The sequence below is a fragment of the Perognathus longimembris genome, chromosome 19, assembly GCF_023159225.1.
Source record: "Perognathus longimembris pacificus isolate PPM17 chromosome 19, ASM2315922v1, whole genome shotgun sequence".
Lineage (NCBI taxonomy): Eukaryota > Metazoa > Chordata > Mammalia > Rodentia > Heteromyidae > Perognathus > Perognathus longimembris.
Genome location: NC_063179.1, coordinates 40289843 through 40308679, shown reverse-complemented (window position 1 = coordinate 40308679; position 18837 = coordinate 40289843). Strand labels below are relative to the sequence as shown.

Here is an 18837-nt window from a genome sequence, read left to right as displayed (position 1 = left end):
GCTTTCAACTGTGTGAGCTCCAAGGCAGTTTGTGGGAAGAAAGTGAAGAGGACCAAAGTCAAAGGTAGTTATGTTCTAACAATTCTTCACAGGATGTAATCTCACACCGGAAAAAGCTGAATAAGAAAAAAGGAGAAATGGAACTGCTCAATAGCACCGACAACCAGGGCATCAAAAGCCTCAGTAAGGAGCGGAGGAAAACACTAGAGACATACCAGCAGCTGTTTTACCTTCTACAGGTGAGCAATTTGGGAGTTTGGAATAAACACACAGCCTCATATTTGTGGTTTACATTGGATCTTTCCCCCAGGCTTCTTCCAATAATCACTTACAGCACCTACCAAGTTACCAGCTACTGTGGTAGGTGCTTTCCATGCATTATCTCATTTAATGCTTACTGTAATTCTTAGGAACCTGGAAAGGCGAGGTTGTGAGATGACAACACTGAGACTTTACTGGTGAATAATGAAGCAGAACTCAGGCCGCTTGACTTCCTCGTCTGTGTTCTTCAAGGCGATCATATACTCCTTCAATCTGCAGTATAAAGCTAATAGTGGCAAGCAGAAGTGGTTAAGTCTCTGAGCAAAACAGATCTTGACAAGCCACTCTGCCCTTCTTCAGGGAAAAGAGCTCTCAAAGGACCAGGATTAGGACATTCGGTGGTTTTCTGTTTCTTTATACTCATAGCACCACTGTGACCGAAATGAATTGTGATTTTTACACTGCTTTTACAGTTCTGGCAAGAACTAATTATATTTCGTTGGTTGCCTTTGGACTCTGGTGGATTGATTATTGTTTTCCTTTGCCATTGATTTACCCTGGCCACTCTACTGGTATAGACAATTAGGCACAGAGGAAACTGACTGGGTGATAGTGATAGGTAGAAACAAGCCTCCCCTACAGAAGGAAAACTGCTAAAAGAGGTGGATCCGCAGTTTTTGCTGTGAGGGTTCGGTATCCCTAGTATGGGATTCAAAGCCTGACTCTTTACCTGAACATGTCATTGGAATCAAATGTATAGAGAAAAACGCATTATGAAAACCACCAACAAGAGTTCTGACTAGCTCCGTTGAGAGACAAGATCTTAAGTTTGGTAGCGTTGAGGATTCCCGGTTTGAAACAAGAGTTTGGAGCACTCCTTCAAACAGACACTTCTGTTGGGCACCAGGTGGCAGCATAGGACGAAAAATGCTAGTTAGAATTGTCTGGTGCCTACTGCTAATCCAGGAGCCTTCTAGAAGCAACAGGGTCACTTGGAGCAGGAAAGTTTTTGGTTTGGTTTGGTTTGGTTAGTTGGTTGGTTGGATAGATGGATGGTTGAATTTTGCTCCGCTTCATGTAAATCAATCATTAACTCTCAGTTGAGAATTTATCTTTTCTTTGCATCCATAAACTCCCAAGTTTATGCAGATTCTTCAGTTTCTTCTTAATTTGCCGAGCAAGGTGAAAAATTAATCACTGGCCTAAGATTTAGATGTGTACACTGTCATAGAGGTTCAGTTTCAAAAAGGAGGACACAGGAAAATGTTTAGAAAAACTCTACCAGAGCTCATCCTTTAAATAACCCCAAACTGGTGGCCCGGAGGAGCCCATCCAGATGTTTCCAGTGAAGTGTTTCTTGTGCTTTCCCCGCCTTTCCCTCTCTCCTGACCTTCGCCTTCTCTTCAGCTTCTGCCTCACAGTCTCCCTGCTCAGTCTCTGTTGAGCTTTGTGGCTACCTCGCTCTCTCCACACACAAGCATAACCTTTGTCAGGTCTCACATGTTATGTGTTTCCTCTTCATCCAGCAGTCCTAGACCAGTCTCTGTAGCTGGCCGCTGTGCCTTTAGTCCATTCCTGCTGGTCTCTTGGGATACCAAGTTCCGTGAGCTCACTCCCTGTCTCCGGCATCTGTGTAATGTAGATGAATGTGTGACTCCAAAGGGTTCACCATACAAAGTATATAAACAATGATTATGCGTTATCGTAAATATGCCAGATATTACATAATACTTAAATACGGCCACCTGTACAATTAGCTGATACTTTTGAAAGTCTCATATTCCAGGTGCTTTTCATGGCACAAGTCCTGGGAGACAATTACTGCTTTCTGTTTTTATGACGTATTAACGTATAGTTTTGGGGACAGGAGTCATATTGGTTTTTTCCTTCCCTCTTTCTTTTCAGACCAACCCTTTATACTTGGCTAAGCTGATTTTCCAGATGCCACAGAACAAGTCGACTAAATTTATGGACACTGTTATTTTCACACTGTACAATTATGCCTCTAATCAGCGAGAAGAGTACCTACTCCTCAAGCTTTTTAAAGCAGCTCTGGAGGAAGAAATAAAGTACGTATGTAAATAGGTGTATAAAAATACCAATGTACAGGTCATTTTAATTAAGGATAGCTAGTTCAGGTTTACTAAAAGTAACTTTGAAATTATTGTGTTGCTATCCGTGCATAATTTAACCTATCAGATTTCCTAAGAATAAAATGGACTCTGAATTGATGGTCAGACCTCAGCTTTCTAGAGCTATATTCAGCTACACCTTTTCACCCACCAGTGAACCCTTTTCTGGTATGTCACTAAGCTTTTAGGTTCTATATCAGCAAAACTGGAAATGTAAATCTTACCAAAAACCAGTGAAGAAAATGTGTTAAAATTCTCTGACTTTAAAAAAAAAGCTACAAATAAGGGGATCGAGATCATGCTGTCTGCCTGAATTGGTTTTCCCTTCTTACTTGAGCCTTAGCTACCTTTGTTCATTTATTTTCCGAGTGTGAAATAGTTTTATTTTTAATGCAGATGGCTAAATGGGCCCTTCAAAAAGGCATGAGAAATGTCCTAAGCAGAGGTGGCCCTTCCTGGCCTTCCAGATTTCCGGAGTCATAGACTCTGCTTGTTCCTCAGGCTTCGGAAGCGTGTGAGCCAGGCATAGCGCCCTTGGGGGGTCTCTAAGCCAGCCCGGGAGAAGTTGTAAAACTCTACTGTATTATGACGGGCAGATGGAGTAGCTTGGACCAATGGAACGAAAGCTTCCAAACGGGTAGACTGAAAGAGAAAGGCTGATTGGCCCAAAACGTTGAGACATAGCTGCACTTCTTATAGGAGATAGAAACGGGGAATAGGCACAATGGTGGCAGAAACAGCATGGGCACAAGTGTGAGAAAGGAAGTAGATGAGTGTGACCAGGATGGGAGTGACCAGGGAAGGAAGCAACAAATGTAGGCCTGGCGGGGGTCACGGGAGACCTGAGTAGAGAGACCCGTGTGTGGAGTCTCCTTACCTCTTGGGGCGCTATGGAAGGTTTCTGCGTGGGTTATTGACATGACCGCACGGGTTTTTATAGAAGATTCATCTTCTAATGGCCTCTGAACGGGGTGTGTTAAAGCCCCGCAAGTCAGAGAAATAAGAGAATCTGAGGGAAAAGGTCATTTCAATGGTTAGCACACCGAGTTTGGGCAATAGGAGAGAAGCATATGAATGAAAACGTATGGGGGGAACTTATAAATGCCAATCTGGACCTGAGAGGAAAGGAGGATTCGAGCGGAGGAAGCGAGGCGAGACTCATGGTAGAACACCAGCGTGAGAGGAAAAAAGGCAAGAGTGGGAGGCCCCAGGTTCAAGCTCCAGTACTAGCACATATGAGCGTGGCACACACACCAAGAAAGACAGGCGGGGAAGGAAGGACGGGAGGAGGGAGGGACGGATGGGCGGAGGGAAAAAGGGAGGGAGGGGGAAGAAAGGGAAGAAGGAGAGAAAGAGAAAGGGAAGAGGGAGGGAGGAAAGAAAGAAGGAAGGAAGAAAGAGGAATTGAGAGCAGAGGAGAGGTCCCAAGGAGACAGGATTTAGTAAGGGCCTGAGCGAAGAGCAGGGGTAAGGCAGGATTTTGATGGGCCAGCTGTTGTTTTATTGGACCACTGATTTCACCCTGTCTACTAATTGTATGAATTAGTCATAAAGGGAAAAGAAAGCAATTTAAAATTGGGAGAGGAGCCAGCAAAGGAAATGAAAAGGAATGTCTAGGTAAGATAAGCACTAGAATAGGGAACCGTCAGGCACTGAAGGGAAAGGAAGTGGACAGGGGCAAGAGCGGCCAAGAGGGAGGAAGGACGGGGGTTCCCCAGGGGGCAAGGGGTCCTCTTTGTACCGCCAAGAGGCCATACGTGGCAGCTACGGGGATCCAGAACGCCCCAGCCACGGGCTCTGGCTCGATCCCATGAGCAGAATCAGAAGTGGAGGAGGCAGTTCCGAAAGTCATACCTGAAATGGGGTAAATAGAGGCGGTTCAGTTCTCATCCAGCGTCACCCCGTAGTGTGAAACTCGCTCCATTTTCAGCTCATTTTTATCTTCTAGATAGAAACTGAAGCAGGAAGTAATTAAAGTCCTTAATGTGTACATAAGCAATAGATGCCTTGAAAATGATTGAAAAGGGGGGGGGGGCGGGGGGCGGGGGGCGCCAGTGACTCTCGCCTGTAATCCTTGCTACTCAGGAGGCTGAGAGCTGAGGATTGCAGGTGTGAAGCCAGGAAAGTCCACGAGAGACTCCTCTCCCATGAACCACAGAAAGCCAGTGGCGGAGCCGTGGCTCAGGTGGCAAAGTGCTGGCCTTAAGCACAAACGCTCAGGAACCTTGCCCAGGCCCTAGGAGCTAAATAAATAAATATTGAAGTCACACCAGCATTGATCTTCCCAAAGTAAAATAGATAATTCCACCAGGAAGAGGAGATGGTATTTAAAACTCGGTGCACAGCAGTAAAACCATGTTGTTTGTTTGTGTTTTTGTTTGCTTCTGTTTTTTTGGTTGGGGCTTTATTAGATCAAAGGTGGACCAGGTACAAGAAATAGTGACTGGCAACCCCACCGTCATCAAGATGGTGGTCAGCTTCAACCGAGGGGCCCGGGGCCAGAACACCCTGCGCCAGCTCCTGGCTCCAGTGGTTAAGGAGATCATTGACGACAAGGCCCTGATCATCAACACCAACCCCATAGAGGTGTACAAGACGTGGGTGAACCAGCTGGAGACCCAGACAGGAGAAGCCAGGTAGCGTGTCACAAGACGGTGATCCCCAACCAGGCTTTGTTTTTCAATCCTGCTTTATAATCACGTCCATTTGTATATATTCTTAAAACTCTTTTTAAGGACAACAATACGGGAGAAAAATCTGGTTTTTCTGTTTCTTGGTGTTTTTTGTTGTTGTTGTTGTTTTGGTTTTTTTTGCCAGGCACTAGTGGCTCATGCCTGTAATCCTAGCCACTCGAGAAACTGAGGTCTGAGGATTGCAGTTTGAAACCAGCCTGGACAGGAAAGTCTGTTAGATGCTTATCTCCAGCAAACTACTCAAAGACCAGAAGTGGAGCTGTGGCTCAAAGTGGTAGAGCCACTAGCCTTGAGCTAAAGTGCTCAGGGACAGGGCCCAGGCCCTGAGTTCAAGCCTCACAACTGACAAAAGAAGAAATCTGTTTTTCCTGGTACAAGTGGCTGATACCTAGTGCTAGTGGCTCATGCTATGTGGGAGGCCAACATCTAGGATCAAGGTTCAAAGCCAGCTCATGCAAGAAAGTCAGTGACACTCTTACCTCCAGTGAATTACCAAAAAAGCTGCAAGTGGAGCTGTGGTTCAAGTGATAGAGTGCTATAGGCGGGGGATATGGCCTAGTGGTAGAGTGCTCACCTTGTATACAGGAAGCCCTGGGTTCAATTCCTCAGCACCACATATATAGAAAAAGCCAGAAGGGGCGCTGTGGCTCAAGTGGCAGAGTGCTAGCCTTGAGCAGAAAGAAGCCAGGGTGCTCAGGCCCTGAGTCCAAGCCCCAGGACTGGCAACAAAAACAAAACAAATAAGCAAGTGGTAGAGTGCTAGCCTTGAGCACAAAAACACTCCAGGATAGTGCCAGGTCTTGAGTTCAAGCCCCAGGACTGACACCAAAAAAAAAAAAAAATCTATTTTCATTGTACATACCACATTTTAGACTGTTAATCATCATGATGCTAAATGATACTTTCAAATTTCAGAACCAGGTCAGTACTTCCAAGTCTGCACTTTCTTTCTCTTCTGTATTTTGTTTCCCCTCTGCTGAGATTGGGGCTTAGCACAAAGCCTACCACTCTTGCTTGGCTTTTTCACTCAAGGCTGTTGCTGTACCACTTGAGCCCCTTCTGCCTTTTTGCTGGTTAATTGGAGATAAGGCTCTCTCAGCCTTGTCTGCCTGGGCTGGCTTTGAACTAGAATCTTCAGAACTCAGCCTCCCGAGTAGCTGGGATTGCAGGTGTGATCTACCCACGCCCAGCCTTATACTTTCTCACTTGCCAGAAATCCTTTGTTAATGACCTAGTGAGTACATTCTACTTGTATAGTCATAACCCAGGTAGGATGGATTCATTCTGGATGGTGGTTTGTGGATCTAACTAATTCCAGCTTTTGAGTGCCTGCACAAAGTTGTCTTGCAGGGGAAAAAAAATCAAATGTGCTGCAACAACTGTGTGGTTGGATGTTACAGCACTGTTTGTAATAGTGAAAAGGCAAAATATTTAGCTTTGGAGGATTGATAAATGTTTATAGAGCACATAATGGTATGACTATTTGTAATGGTTATACTGACAGACATTTATGGGCACAGAAATTATGTTCATGATTTATTTTTAGATGCGGTTAGGTCCAATAGCCCATTTCCTTTTTAAAATAAAAGTGTTCCTGTGTCTAGGCATGGTGTTGTATGCTTGTAGTACCAGCAACTTGGGAAGAAGAGGCAGGATCGTGAGTTTGAGGCCAGCCTGGGATACATAGTGAGACTCTGTCTCAGAATTTTTAAATTGGTTGTGTGAACACACATGTCCATAGGATCGTATGTAGTGTATATGTGCACAACTCACATTGTGGAGGAAGCCTTAGAAACTTATATACTGAGCTATGAGCATTTGATTTTTTTTTGGGGGGGGGTACCAGTATTGGGGCTTGAACTCAGGACCTAGGCATTTTTCCTTAGATTTTTTTTCACTGAAGGCTGGCGCTCTACCCCTTGACCTGCAGCTCCACTTCTGGCTTGTTGGTGGGTAGTGGAGATGAGAGGCTCGTGGACTTTCCTGCCTGGGCTGACTTTAAACCATGACCCTCCACCTCAGCCTAGGATTACACGCATGAGCCATAGGCCCTGAAAATGAAAAGGATTGGGGGTGTACCTCCGTGGTAGAGCACTTGCCTAGCATGCACAGTCCTGGGGTTTAATTCACAGAACTTCTAAGGGAAGGGGGGGGGGGGCGGGAGGGAGAAGGGAGGAGGGAGGAGGGAGGAGGGAGGAATCACATGATCTGCCTCTTATTATTCACTTAGCAAAATCTCCTTTCTGGAGTCCTAGACCATGTTCACTTCACTATAGCTTGACTACAGAGCCCACTTGGCAAAAATGCTCGTGCTCCTACTTTAGATGTCGGTTAATGTAAACTCCTTGTTGTGTTTTCAGCAAGCTGCCTTATGATGTAACCACAGAACAAGCCCTAACATACCCAGAAGTGAAAAATAAACTGGACACGTCCACTGCGAATCTGAGAAGGGTCACTGACAAAGTCTTGAACTCCATTATTTCTTCCATTGATCTATTGCCGTAAGTTGGGTTTGTAGCAATTTTTACGTTCGTTTGTGGAAGTTCATAGAATACTAGGCCCAATTAGCCCTGGTAGTAAAGACAGGAGTTTTCCTTCAGACTATTTGCTATTTTAAAAGAGGGCATTTAGCCAGGCGAGATGGGGCACACCTGTAATCCTAGCATTCAAGAGACTAAAAGATACCAGTTCAGGGCCAGCCTGGGCTATAGAGGGCTCCACGCCCAAGCAGGGCTGCGTATAGAAACCTTCTCTCAGAAAAAAACAAAAAACAGCACCAAGATGGCCTACATTTACTTCTTTAAAACATAATTACTCTCAAAAGAAGGAACAATACTTTGGTTGTAGCCACAAACAGTCCTCAGGTGTTATTGTCAGTAGCAGTTCTGTGATTCCATCCCCATCTCATTTTGTGTTGACTTTTTAGGGTAACTGCTCAGCTTTAACTGACTGGGACGATGGTGGGGTCTTCTCCCTCACTTAGCCTTTTCCCATGATTTTCTTTTGTCATCTGTTTCACATGTAGTTATGGATTGAGGTATATAGCCAAAGTACTGAAGAATTCCATCCATGAGAAATTTCCTGATGCAACAGAAGATGAGCTATTAAAGGTAGATTTTTCAAGGGTAATCTCACTGGAGTTTCTCCTTGGGGATATGAGCCAAAATTGCCAAAAGATCATTTCATAAGCTTTCCCCCCCGCATGTCTGACCATTGATAAGCAGCTACAGGTCTCCAATTTCTGACTGTCAAGATTATGTATGTATTCAGTACCTGGCTTATGTAACTGTAACCCCAATAAAAATAAAAACAATAAAAGACAGATTAAGATATTATTGATTAGGTGGAAGTTAATTTGGAGATCTTAGACATTCTTGCAATACACATTTTTGAGGTACTTATTTTCACCAAAAATAATTTTTCATTAGCCTACCATTATTTTAGCTGCCTTTCCACCTAATGCTTTGTTAAGATTCAAGTCCAGCTTCAATCCTAGCTCCTCAGCAGGCTGAGAGCTGAAGATCCTCCTTCAAAGAAGCCAGCCTGGCAGACAAATTTAAGAGACCGTTATCTCTAATTAACCAGCAAAATAAAAGCCAAAAGTGAAGGGGTGGCCCAAGTGGTAGAGTCCTAACCTTGACCAAAAAGCCAAGCAAGAACAGGAGGCCCCAGTACTAGCCCTTTTCCCCCCACACCCACACAAAAAAAATCAGAAAATGCCCCCACTTTCTCTTGAGAAATGTTAATGGATGTATGTGTTCAGGAGGGGAGAAAAAAATTCAACTTTTCTCTCTTAAAAAAATGGTCTTTTCCTTGCGCATCTGTCAGATCGTTGGAAACCTCCTGTACTACCGGTACATGAACCCCGCCATCGTGGCTCCAGATGGCTTCGACATCATCGACATGACAGCTGGAGGGCAGATCAACTCCGACCAGAGGAGGAACTTGGGGTCTGTAGCCAAAGTGCTTCAGCACGCTGCCTCCAACAAGCTGTTTGAGGGAGAAAATGAACACCTCTCATCTATGAACCATTATTTATCAGAGACGTATCATAAATTCAGGTGAGGAGGTCCGTTACACCTGTAAGAAGATGGAGACCCAGAGGGCTGTTCTGTACCCAGAGCTGAAGTGGGGTAGAGGGTAAAGTAAATCCTGCAACACAGGATGGCCATGCACGGTGGTGCTAGCAGTTGTCATTGGAGGAAAGCGAAGGGAAGGAAGGGCCCGGTGTCCCCATCCACCCCCTCCTGCTATGCTGAGTCCCTCCTTATCTTACGCCATGTCCTACTGACAAAACCGTTGCTCTTCCTGCTATGCCGCTGATGTAGAAGACTCAGAATAGAATGCTCAAAATAGCTGATTTCTGCTCTGTTGAGCTTCCCAAGAAGGGTAACTTATGGGAAAAGAAAAAGTTGTTTTCCAATTAGGAAGAATTTGCCTATCTATGACAAACAATGGTAGGAAATGAAGTATTTTGTTTGGAGAGGCTGGGGAAACCCCAGTTCTGTATTTGTGGATGTCGTGGATGACCTTGTGTGGAATGTGTGCTGTGGCCCCGTTCTCACGCTTTCTTAATTCTGTAAGATTTAATTCTACCGACTTGAGTTCTCCTTCCAATGACTTCACTTTCTGATGATTCCACACAGACAAGAAAGGAGCAAGTAAGGCTCATGTGTCTCAAAGCTTTCTAGCAGACACTTTCAGCTTTGTGTGTGCGCTCTTATCTGTCTATAATAGATCATAGAAACACGAAATAAATTGGGTCTATTGCATCCACACTTGGACCATCCTCTCACTATACCATTTGTCTTTTTTTTTTTTTTTTTTGTCCAGTCCTGGGCCTTGGACTCAGGGCCTGAGCACTGTCCCTGGCTCCTTCCCGCTCAAGGCTAGCACTCTGCCACTTGAGCCACAGCGCCGCTTCTGACCGTTTTCTGTATATGTGGTGCTGGGGAATCGAACCTAGGGCCTCGTGTATCCGAGGCAGGCACTCTTGCCACTAGGCTATATCCCCAGCCCCCCATTTGTCTTTTTTTATGAATGAGTTACACCGAATACACCTACTATAGAAAGTTCTGATTTCTCAAAATGCCAATTTCAGTTCTCACTGACTGAGTGTTGTAGCACAGGCCAATTATTCCAGCCAAGTAGGAAGCTGAGATTGGGAAGATGGTAGTTCCAGACCAGCCCCAGAAGGAAAGTCTTTAAGACTCCAACTCAGTAGAAGACGCTGGGCATGATGGAACATACCTGTCATCCCAGCTATAGTAAGAAGGGTAAAATAGGCTGGTGGAGCCGGCTGCCAGTGGCTCGCAGCTGTAATCCTTGCTACTCTGAAGGCTGAGGTCTGAGGATTGCAGTGCAAAGCCAGCCAGGCAGGAAGGTCCATGAGACCCTTATTCCTAACTAACCATGCTCCAAAAAAGCTCAGGGACAGCACCCAGGCCCTCAAGACCAACACACACACAGACAGGCTGATTGGTGAGAGACAGAGAAAGAGAGATTCTATCTCAAAAATAACTAGGGCAAAGAAGGAGGAGTGGCTCATCAGCAGAGCACCCACCTAGCAAGGCAGTACCTCTGAAAGAAAAGGAAGCAAGTAGGGAAGAGAGGAATGCAGTACACGAAACTCCATGTTTCTCAAACTGGTAACCGACATTCTGAAGGCTGATGTGCACCCAGGGAACATTTGACCGTATTTGATAGATTGCTTCTGGGATTGCATTCTTTTACAGAGACATGAGCCTCAAATGGAGAATTATTAATCTAGGGCTGGAGCTATAGACCAGTGGTAGAACGTATGCTTGGCACGCACAGTCTCCAGCACACATGCATTCACACACACACACACACACACACACACACACACACACACGAAGGAATCCAGTCCTGTGTAAGGCACTGTGTGGACAGGCCCCCACAGTCAGGAGCCAGCCTGGTGGAAGTTGTAGCAATTCTACGGAACTCACAGATTTGACTCTAGAGTAACACTTTCCCTCCCTTTACACTAGGAAATACTTCAAAGAAGCCTGTGATGTCCTTGAACCGGAAGAAAAGTTTAATATGGACAAATATACAGATTTGGTGACAGTCAGCAAACCAGTCATTTATATTTCCATTGAAGAAATCATCAGTACGCATTCAGTAAGTGGGGCTGGGGAAGGGTCGGCCACAGACCCATGCTTTAAACCTGTGCTCACTCCTGACCACAGGACTTAGAAGCAAATGCTGGCGGCTCATTCCTGTAATCCCAGCTAGTCAGGAGGCTGAGAGCTGAAGAGAGTAGTTTGAAGCCACCTGGGCAGCAAAGTCCATGAGACTTTTACCTCCATTGACTCTCCCCCAAAAAAGCCAAAAATGGAGCTGTGACTCAAGTGGTAGAGTACTGTACCTTGAGCAAAAAAAAAAAACAAAAAAAACAACACCTCATTGACAATGCCTAGGCCCTGAGTTCAAGACCCAGGACTGCTGCAAAAAAAAAAAAAATGTAGGACTGTGGTATACGTGTGGTGATGGACATAGCCTTAGGATTTAGGAGAGAATGTTGACTCCTAGACATTAATAAAAACCCTTCTCACAGACAAGGAAGTTGATGTTGACCATAATCCACTTTGCAAGGCTAGACTGTGAATACACCCTAAGCCCTGAACAGGGACAAGCCCTGTTCTCGCCCCCAGCAATCACGCAGCCTCCTGTCTCTGACCCTTTCAGAGTAGGCACAGCTTTTCTAGGCATTTGCCGAAGAGGTGAGAATAGAATATTCTCCCTGTTCTGATGTCTGGACACGTGACAATTCATCTCGACTGAGGTGATACGTGTTCGTGGGGGGGAGAGGTGGGAATCCAGCTGCTCAAAGAAGATAAGGAATCCCCACAGAGCTTAGCCTTCTGCGGGGCCTCCCTGCCATTGTTCTAAAAACCCCTTTCTTCTTAGAAGCAGCCGGTTCCCTGTCCGTGCTGGGTCATAGCTCCATCTGGCAGCACTGGGGAGGGGGAGGAGGGCATTGAAGGAATGGGGAGCCCAGGGACGCCGTTTCAATGATTGAAAAAGACAAGCCAGACCTTTGAGGGATTTCTGTTTTTAAAGACTAATCAGATTTTTTTTTTGGTAAGTCCAGTTGGAATTAGAATCTTTTTTAAAGTAACCTTTGTAAGGGTAGTATCCAACCTTGCTAGTCGAAGTTAGGTCTTGGGGAGAGATTATAAATGTGCCCCCAGATATTTCAAACCTGAGCCCACGGTTTATCAAGATCCCCAGGGATTTCGGATAGATGCACATGCAAGTTCTAGAAGTTTCCGTTGAGGGCATTTTGTATTCTACTGACAGCTAGAGAATAAAGCATATCCCCACACTCCCTCGAGTCCCAGTCATACACACAGCAAATTGGGTACTTGAAAGTTCTGTGATCATTCATCAGCTTGGGAATGTGGATTCCGAGGAAAGATGGGATCTGGTTTTGATTTTCCTCCTCAGAGTTGGAACAGGGAACTTCCATTTGCATCAAGTTCCCAGGAATAAGTATTGCATACATGGGAGAAAACTGCCAGCTATGCGCCATTTACAAAACGTCATTTTTCGGTGGGGAAGAAGATTCATTAACTATGAGTAGTGAGCCATGTGTTTATTCTGTCCCAAACAAACACAGAAACGTCTTCGTCACATGCGTGCTCCCCGTAACATCCACATCCAAAAAAGGGTGGTGAGAAGTTCCGAGTGCCAGTTCCTGTTCCTGGAGAACAGAGAGGAAATGTTCCTTGACTCCCTCGAGACTGCTAGTCTTGGAGGAGACATAGATGGCTCCTTGTGCTGACAAGGACTGAGAGCGGGCGCAATCCTGGGAACCCGAGCGTGGGGCGAATCCGGAGGCCATTGATTCCCTTTGTGTGCTGTCGTGGGGGCAGGCACGCCATGGGGGCAACTTCCTGTTTACAGTCTAAGGGTGAAGAGGCAAACACACTCACACACGCACGCACACACACGCACGCACACGCACACACACACACACACTCCCACATACCCTGTGACCACAGACTGGCCTCGGGCTCTCTGGTCCGCATGTCAAACGTCAACGTCAGCTCTTTAGGGAGACATTCACAGGAAATGCTTCTAGTTCTGTGATTCATAAAACGAAGGGCAGACGCTGGCTGCCTGAAATACATCCAGCCTTTCCCGAGCCAGCAGCCAGATCGTCTCCAGAGCTTATCCAGCCTGGGGATTTTTGTTTGTGTCTCTAACTTATCTCCCTCTCCGCTCCCCAAAATAACACATGGACTGAGCCTCCAGAGCTGACCGAGCCTCAGCGCCACTTGTAGTTTTCACTTAGCATCTTCCTTTGGATCATCTCCATTTTTTAAAAAATAACAATGCATAGCTCTTTAATTTAAAACGAATCTCTATTATGCTGTAGAACTAGCCTGCGTTGCATAAGCAGACATGTCATAAGTACAGTGAAAACAGAATAACTAGATGCCTTTACTCCCTTGACTTGAAACCCAGTATCTGAATCTGCTCTCTCTCCGTCTCTCTCTATTTCTTTCTCCCTCTCTCCTCCCCCCAGTAGAAACCCAATTAGCAAATGTCAGGGAACTAGTAAGAAAGTTTAGCATTAAACAGATAACCCTCCTCATCACTAATCTTCAAGACTAAGATAATAAAAGGTCAGTTGTAGGTAGCTCACGCCTGTAATCATAGCACTCTGCATAGGAGCGTGAGATATAGAGGAATGTGCTTCAAAACCAGCCTGAACAGAAAAGTCTGCAAGATTCCACCTCCAGTTAACCAGCAAAATTCAATTAGAGCCACTCATTTAAAATGGATGAGGCTCAGTGCATAGTATAGTCGGGGTGGTACGGCTATTACTAGCACTATTCCCTCTGACATGTTTACCACCCTCAGAGCAACTCTGTATCAGTAGAGCAACTCTGTATCCACTGACAGTCCCTCCTCATGAGCTCACTCCCAGACTTGATCTCCATTCTGTTTCCATGAATTTGACTAATGTAGACACTTCCTGGGACAATCACAGGATTTGGTGATTGTTTTTTTGACTGCTTTATTTTACTTCAATAATTCATATAGCGTGGGGGCTGGGGATATGGCCTAGTGGCAAGAGTGCTTGCCTCATGTACATGAGGCCCTGGGTTCAATTCCCCAGCACCACATATGCAGAAAACGGCCAGAAGCGGCGCTGTGGCTCAAGTGGCAGAGTGCTATCCTTGAGCAAAAAGAAGCCAGGGACAGTAGGCCCTGAGTCCAAGCCCCAAGACTGGCCAAAAAAAAAAAGAAGAAAGAAATAATTCATATAGCGTGAATCAGAATTTTCTTCCTAAGGCTAAATAATATTACATTACATAGGTCATCTCCCTCTCTACCCCGAAGGATCTTGTCTCCCCTCCTCCCCCCACAATGCGAAGAATATGGCCCAGGTTGGCCTAGAGCTTGCTGTGTAACCCACGCTGGCCTGACCTCATGACTCTCCTTGCCTGGGATGCCACCATGCCATGTAGAACATACCTCATTTCCCCCCTGTTCGTCTATTGATGGACACTTAGCTATTGTGAATAACGCTGTTGTAACCTCTGCGGCTGACATACTCGATTCTTTTGGGTGCGCATCTAGAGATGGAATGGATCGATCCTGAAATATTGAAAATGGAAAGGGGACCGGGTGCAGTGGCTCACACCTGTCATCCTAGCTCCTCGGGAGGCTGAGATCGGAGGATGGTAGTTTGAAACCAGCCAAGGCAGGAAAGGCTGTGAGACTCTTAGCTCCTTTTACGTAGCGCTCTGGCTCCAAGTGGTAGAGGGCTAGTCTTAATGAAGAAAAAGAAGCTCAAGGACAGTGCCCAGGCCCTGAGTTCAAGTCCTACAACCAACCAAAAACCAAAAAAAAAAAAAATGGAAGAGGGATTAATAGTATCATTATGATTCAGAACAACTATGATTATTATAACATCATGATTAAAAACAACTAAAAAAATTGTGTCTCCTATGGTCAGGACATCAGTAGTTTAGAAACATAGTTTCAATGAATTAGAACTGCAAACAAAAGCTGTGCTGTCCTTCCTGGCTTTTCCCGGCAGTGTAGCTGCTAGTGAAGAGTGACGACAGCATTACTCTGAGACTTGAAAGAGAAAATCGCCTATGTAGCCTTTGTGGACTCTGGAAAGCTTTTCCCACCACATTGTTCCCACAGCAAGGAACCCTGAAGTTCATTCTGCCATTTTTATCCCTGAAAGATCTTCAAAGCCAAGGAATTGCCAGCCAGCCTCCCAGTGGCTCCGTGCCTATAATCCTTGCTACTCAAGAAGCTGAGATCTGAGGATTGAGGTTCGAGCCAGTCCAGGAAGGAAAGTCTGTGAGACTCCAATTAAAGACCAGAACTGCAGGAAGTGGCCCTGTGGCCTCAAGTGGTAGAGCAGTAGCCTCAAGCAAAAAAGCTCGGGGACAACATCTAGGTCCTGAGTTCAAGCCCTAGGATTGGTGTGCACGCTGACAAAATAGCTAAGAGTGTTTTTTGTTTTAAAAAAATCTGCATTAGATTACTGAAGTGATACAATAATACCCTTTCAGCCAGGTGTATATGGCTCACGCCTGTAATCCTAGCTTCTTGGGAGGCTGAGATCTGAGGATCAAAGTTGGAAGCCAACCAGGGCAGGAAAGTCCTCAAGATTCCTATCTCCAGTTAACTAGCAAAAATACCAACTGGAGGTGTGGCTCAAGTGATGGAGTACCAGCTGTGAATGGAAAAGAAAGATGAGCACCAAAAATAAAATAAAATAAAAAGAAGAAGAGGAAACACCCTGCCAGTTTGCAGCCAGTGTGTCTCACTTTAGACTTTGCTTGCATTGGACTTTGTGAAGCACATAGGCTGTGTAGAAGGAGGTGAACGCTTGGCAGATCTCACCCAAGTGACCATCCAGCAGGCCCTGCTGGAAAAGATCTAGGAGCACCGTCCTTAGTACAGCTCCTGGATGCAGACATTGCCCCCTGAAACAGCACTGAAATGGCATCTCTGCCATCCGTAAGCTTTAATAAATGTCCACCTTGTCCCTACGGTTTAAACAGTAGCCCGAGAAGATGCTAGGAATGTAGAAGAGGAAGTAGGTGAGACCGGCAGGCTGGGACTGGCACTGACTGTCCTCGTGTGTGTTGCTCCGTGCGCAGCTCCTGCTGGAACATCAGGACGTGATCGCCGCCGAGAAGAGCGATTCGCTCAACGAGCTGCTCGAGACGCTGGGGGAGGTGCCCACCGTGGAATCCTTTCTGGGTGAGAGCTTGTTCTTTCTAATCCTGGCCATTTTGGTCACTTGTTTGGTTTCTGTATTTGAGATTTTAAAAGGGGAAAATGGAATTTCGTTGTTAGGCTTACTTCAAAGAATAAGAGCCCCTGTGCCTCCTCTTCCACCAAGAATTTGTAACTCAGGGCTGTCACTTAGCAGAACAGTACCTGCTTAACATGCACAAAGGCCCTGGGTTCAACTCCCCAGAAACCACCGCCCCCCAGTTCTGTAATTTGTCCCAGATTATAAAACATTTTGGTATTCATGAAGGTAAATTCCAGAAAGGTCAAAATGGACTTGTCTATCTGTTTCACAGAAAAGAGAGAGAGAGAGAGAGAGAGAGAGGGAAGGGGGAGGGAGGGAGGGAGGGAGGGAGGGAGGGAGAGGGAAGGAAGGAAGGAAGGAAGGAAGGAAGGAAGGAAGGAAGGAAGGAAGGAAGGAAGGAAGGAAGGAAGGGAAAGAAGGAAGGAAGGAAAGAGTCAAATAGCAGTGGTTCAACCTAAACAACCCTAGCAACTTTTCAGGAGGCTGAGATCTGAGAATTGAGATTCAAAGCCAAACCAGGCACACAAATGCGTGAGACTTTTATCTCTAACCAGCAAAAGGTTGCGAGTGGAAGTGAGGCTCAAGTAGCAGAGTGCCAGCTTGGAGCCAAAAGAGCTAGATTGAGAGCACAAGGCCTCAGTACCAGCAAGAAAGAAAAGAGCCAAATTTCTTAGAAAATGACAACTTCTTCACTGCTTTGTAACCATTTCTTTGATTAGCAGTTATCTTTTAGTTATTTGCTCATATTTAGAATGTCTATTTCATGTAACTTTTGTCAGTATATATTAGTTATAGGGTGGTAGGGGTTTTATTGTGGTATCCACAGACATGTTTATACTATATTCCAACCAATCTCATTCCATCTGTTACACTCCATGCCCGATGTTATTTTAATGTGGCAAACTTCTTAAATCTGCATCCATTGTAGATGTGGGTTTCACCGGGACTATGACCTGCCATGGAGTTACTGTGTCTGACTTCTACTGTCGCCATGGAAGAGAGATGGAAAGAATAACACTGTGGCTTGCTTTTTGCCTACAGGTGAAGGATCCATTGACCCCAATGATCCTAACAAGGAAAGTACACTAAGTCAACTCTCCAAGACTGAGATTTCCCTTTCCTTGACCAGCAAATATGACCTAGGAGATGGTGAATCTGTAGATACCCGAAGCCTGATGATAAAGTAAGTTTGGGGCTTAAAGGGCACATGTTTCCAATTGTATCTCCTGAGCCCGGCAAGCTGAAGCAACGTGCATATGGAAATGCATCGCGTCCATCCATCATATATCAAACCAAGCAACAGATGTGTAGAAGAGGTCTAAGCATTAGGCTAGCCTACCAAGTCTGTATTGGTTTTTAGTGTTGCGCATGGCATTTTGAATCCCTTCCTTGAAGAAATGAAGTGATGGACCCAGGGAAAACCGCTCTCATGGCCATGATAAGACATATCACCATCTGATTTATTGGCCTCCTTTCCTATTTAATCCTAGAGGTGTTTGACTTTGTTTACCTACCATTTCCTGTCCCCAAAGATTTCCCACAAAGCAATCACATCTTACGTCAATGCTATATTTTCCCTAGCTGCATGCGTGTTCCCCCCTCTGACTCTTCCAGGCAGATAGAAGAGAGAGTGATATCAGTGTCCCGCCCCATACAGGAAAACACTAAGACAAGAACCCAAAATGCCCTCGCTTTCGGGAGCGTTGTCAAGGAGAGGCGAGCTAGCAGCGTGGACTGAGGGTTATGTATTGGGGTGGACGCTGGGGAGGGGCGTCAGGCCCGCTGGGAGCAGCTGTGTGGGGGGAGCAAGGCTCTCACTTCTCCCCGGCTTCGCGTCTTGAGTGCGGAGGTGGTTTTGTTTCTGCTAAGAGCTTGTGGTCCTGCTACTGACGTGCTGTCCACCGCATTTGTCTCCACTTGACTTTTTCCACCTCTACAGCCACTGTCAGAAATGCCAGGGGGAATAAAAGAGCTGCCTCCGTGTGCTCTGCTGGGTCCGTGCTGCTGCTTCCAGGCTTGGTTAGGTTATGCGTGATCATCTAAGAGTCTCTCATTCAAGCACCTACTACGTGTTGAGGCTCTGGGCCGGAGACCCAGTCAGGCAGCAGGCAGAGGGGCCTCGGATCTCCCAGGGCTTGAGGCCTGAGGTCCAGCCGCAGAGAGGGCAGCCCTGCCACAGAGCAAGAGGCCCAGCGGCAGGACAGCCCCCAGCCCTCGCCACGGCCTCCCGGAGCTGAGAGCCACTCTTTTCCAACCCTGCTTCCCAAGACAGAGCGCGCTTTCCGAAACCCAGTTCAGGGCAGGGCAGGACAGGGTGGGGAGGAAAGTGAAATGAAGGAACCCCCTGATTTCCTCTGAACGAGCCAATTGTCAAATAACCGGAAACACAAGCCGGATGGTTCCACCGTGCAAATGAAATTAGACC

General features: G+C 46.0%; 1 protein-coding gene across 1 annotated transcript in view; it reads left to right on the top strand.

Moving 5' to 3' along the window:
* Iqgap2 (IQ motif containing GTPase activating protein 2) overlaps positions 1–18837 on the top strand; it is a 236914-nt gene that overhangs the window by 196553 nt on the left and 21524 nt on the right. Inside the window, exons 22-30 of the mRNA XM_048368331.1 lie at positions 93–239; positions 2167–2330; positions 4805–5029; positions 7447–7587; positions 8112–8196; positions 8915–9147; positions 11098–11230; positions 16252–16354; positions 17454–17595. Coding sequence (XP_048224288.1) covers positions 93–239; positions 2167–2330; positions 4805–5029; positions 7447–7587; positions 8112–8196; positions 8915–9147; positions 11098–11230; positions 16252–16354; positions 17454–17595 — 1373 coding nt within the window. The remainder of the gene's footprint in view (positions 1–92; positions 240–2166; positions 2331–4804; positions 5030–7446; positions 7588–8111; positions 8197–8914; positions 9148–11097; positions 11231–16251; positions 16355–17453; positions 17596–18837) is intronic.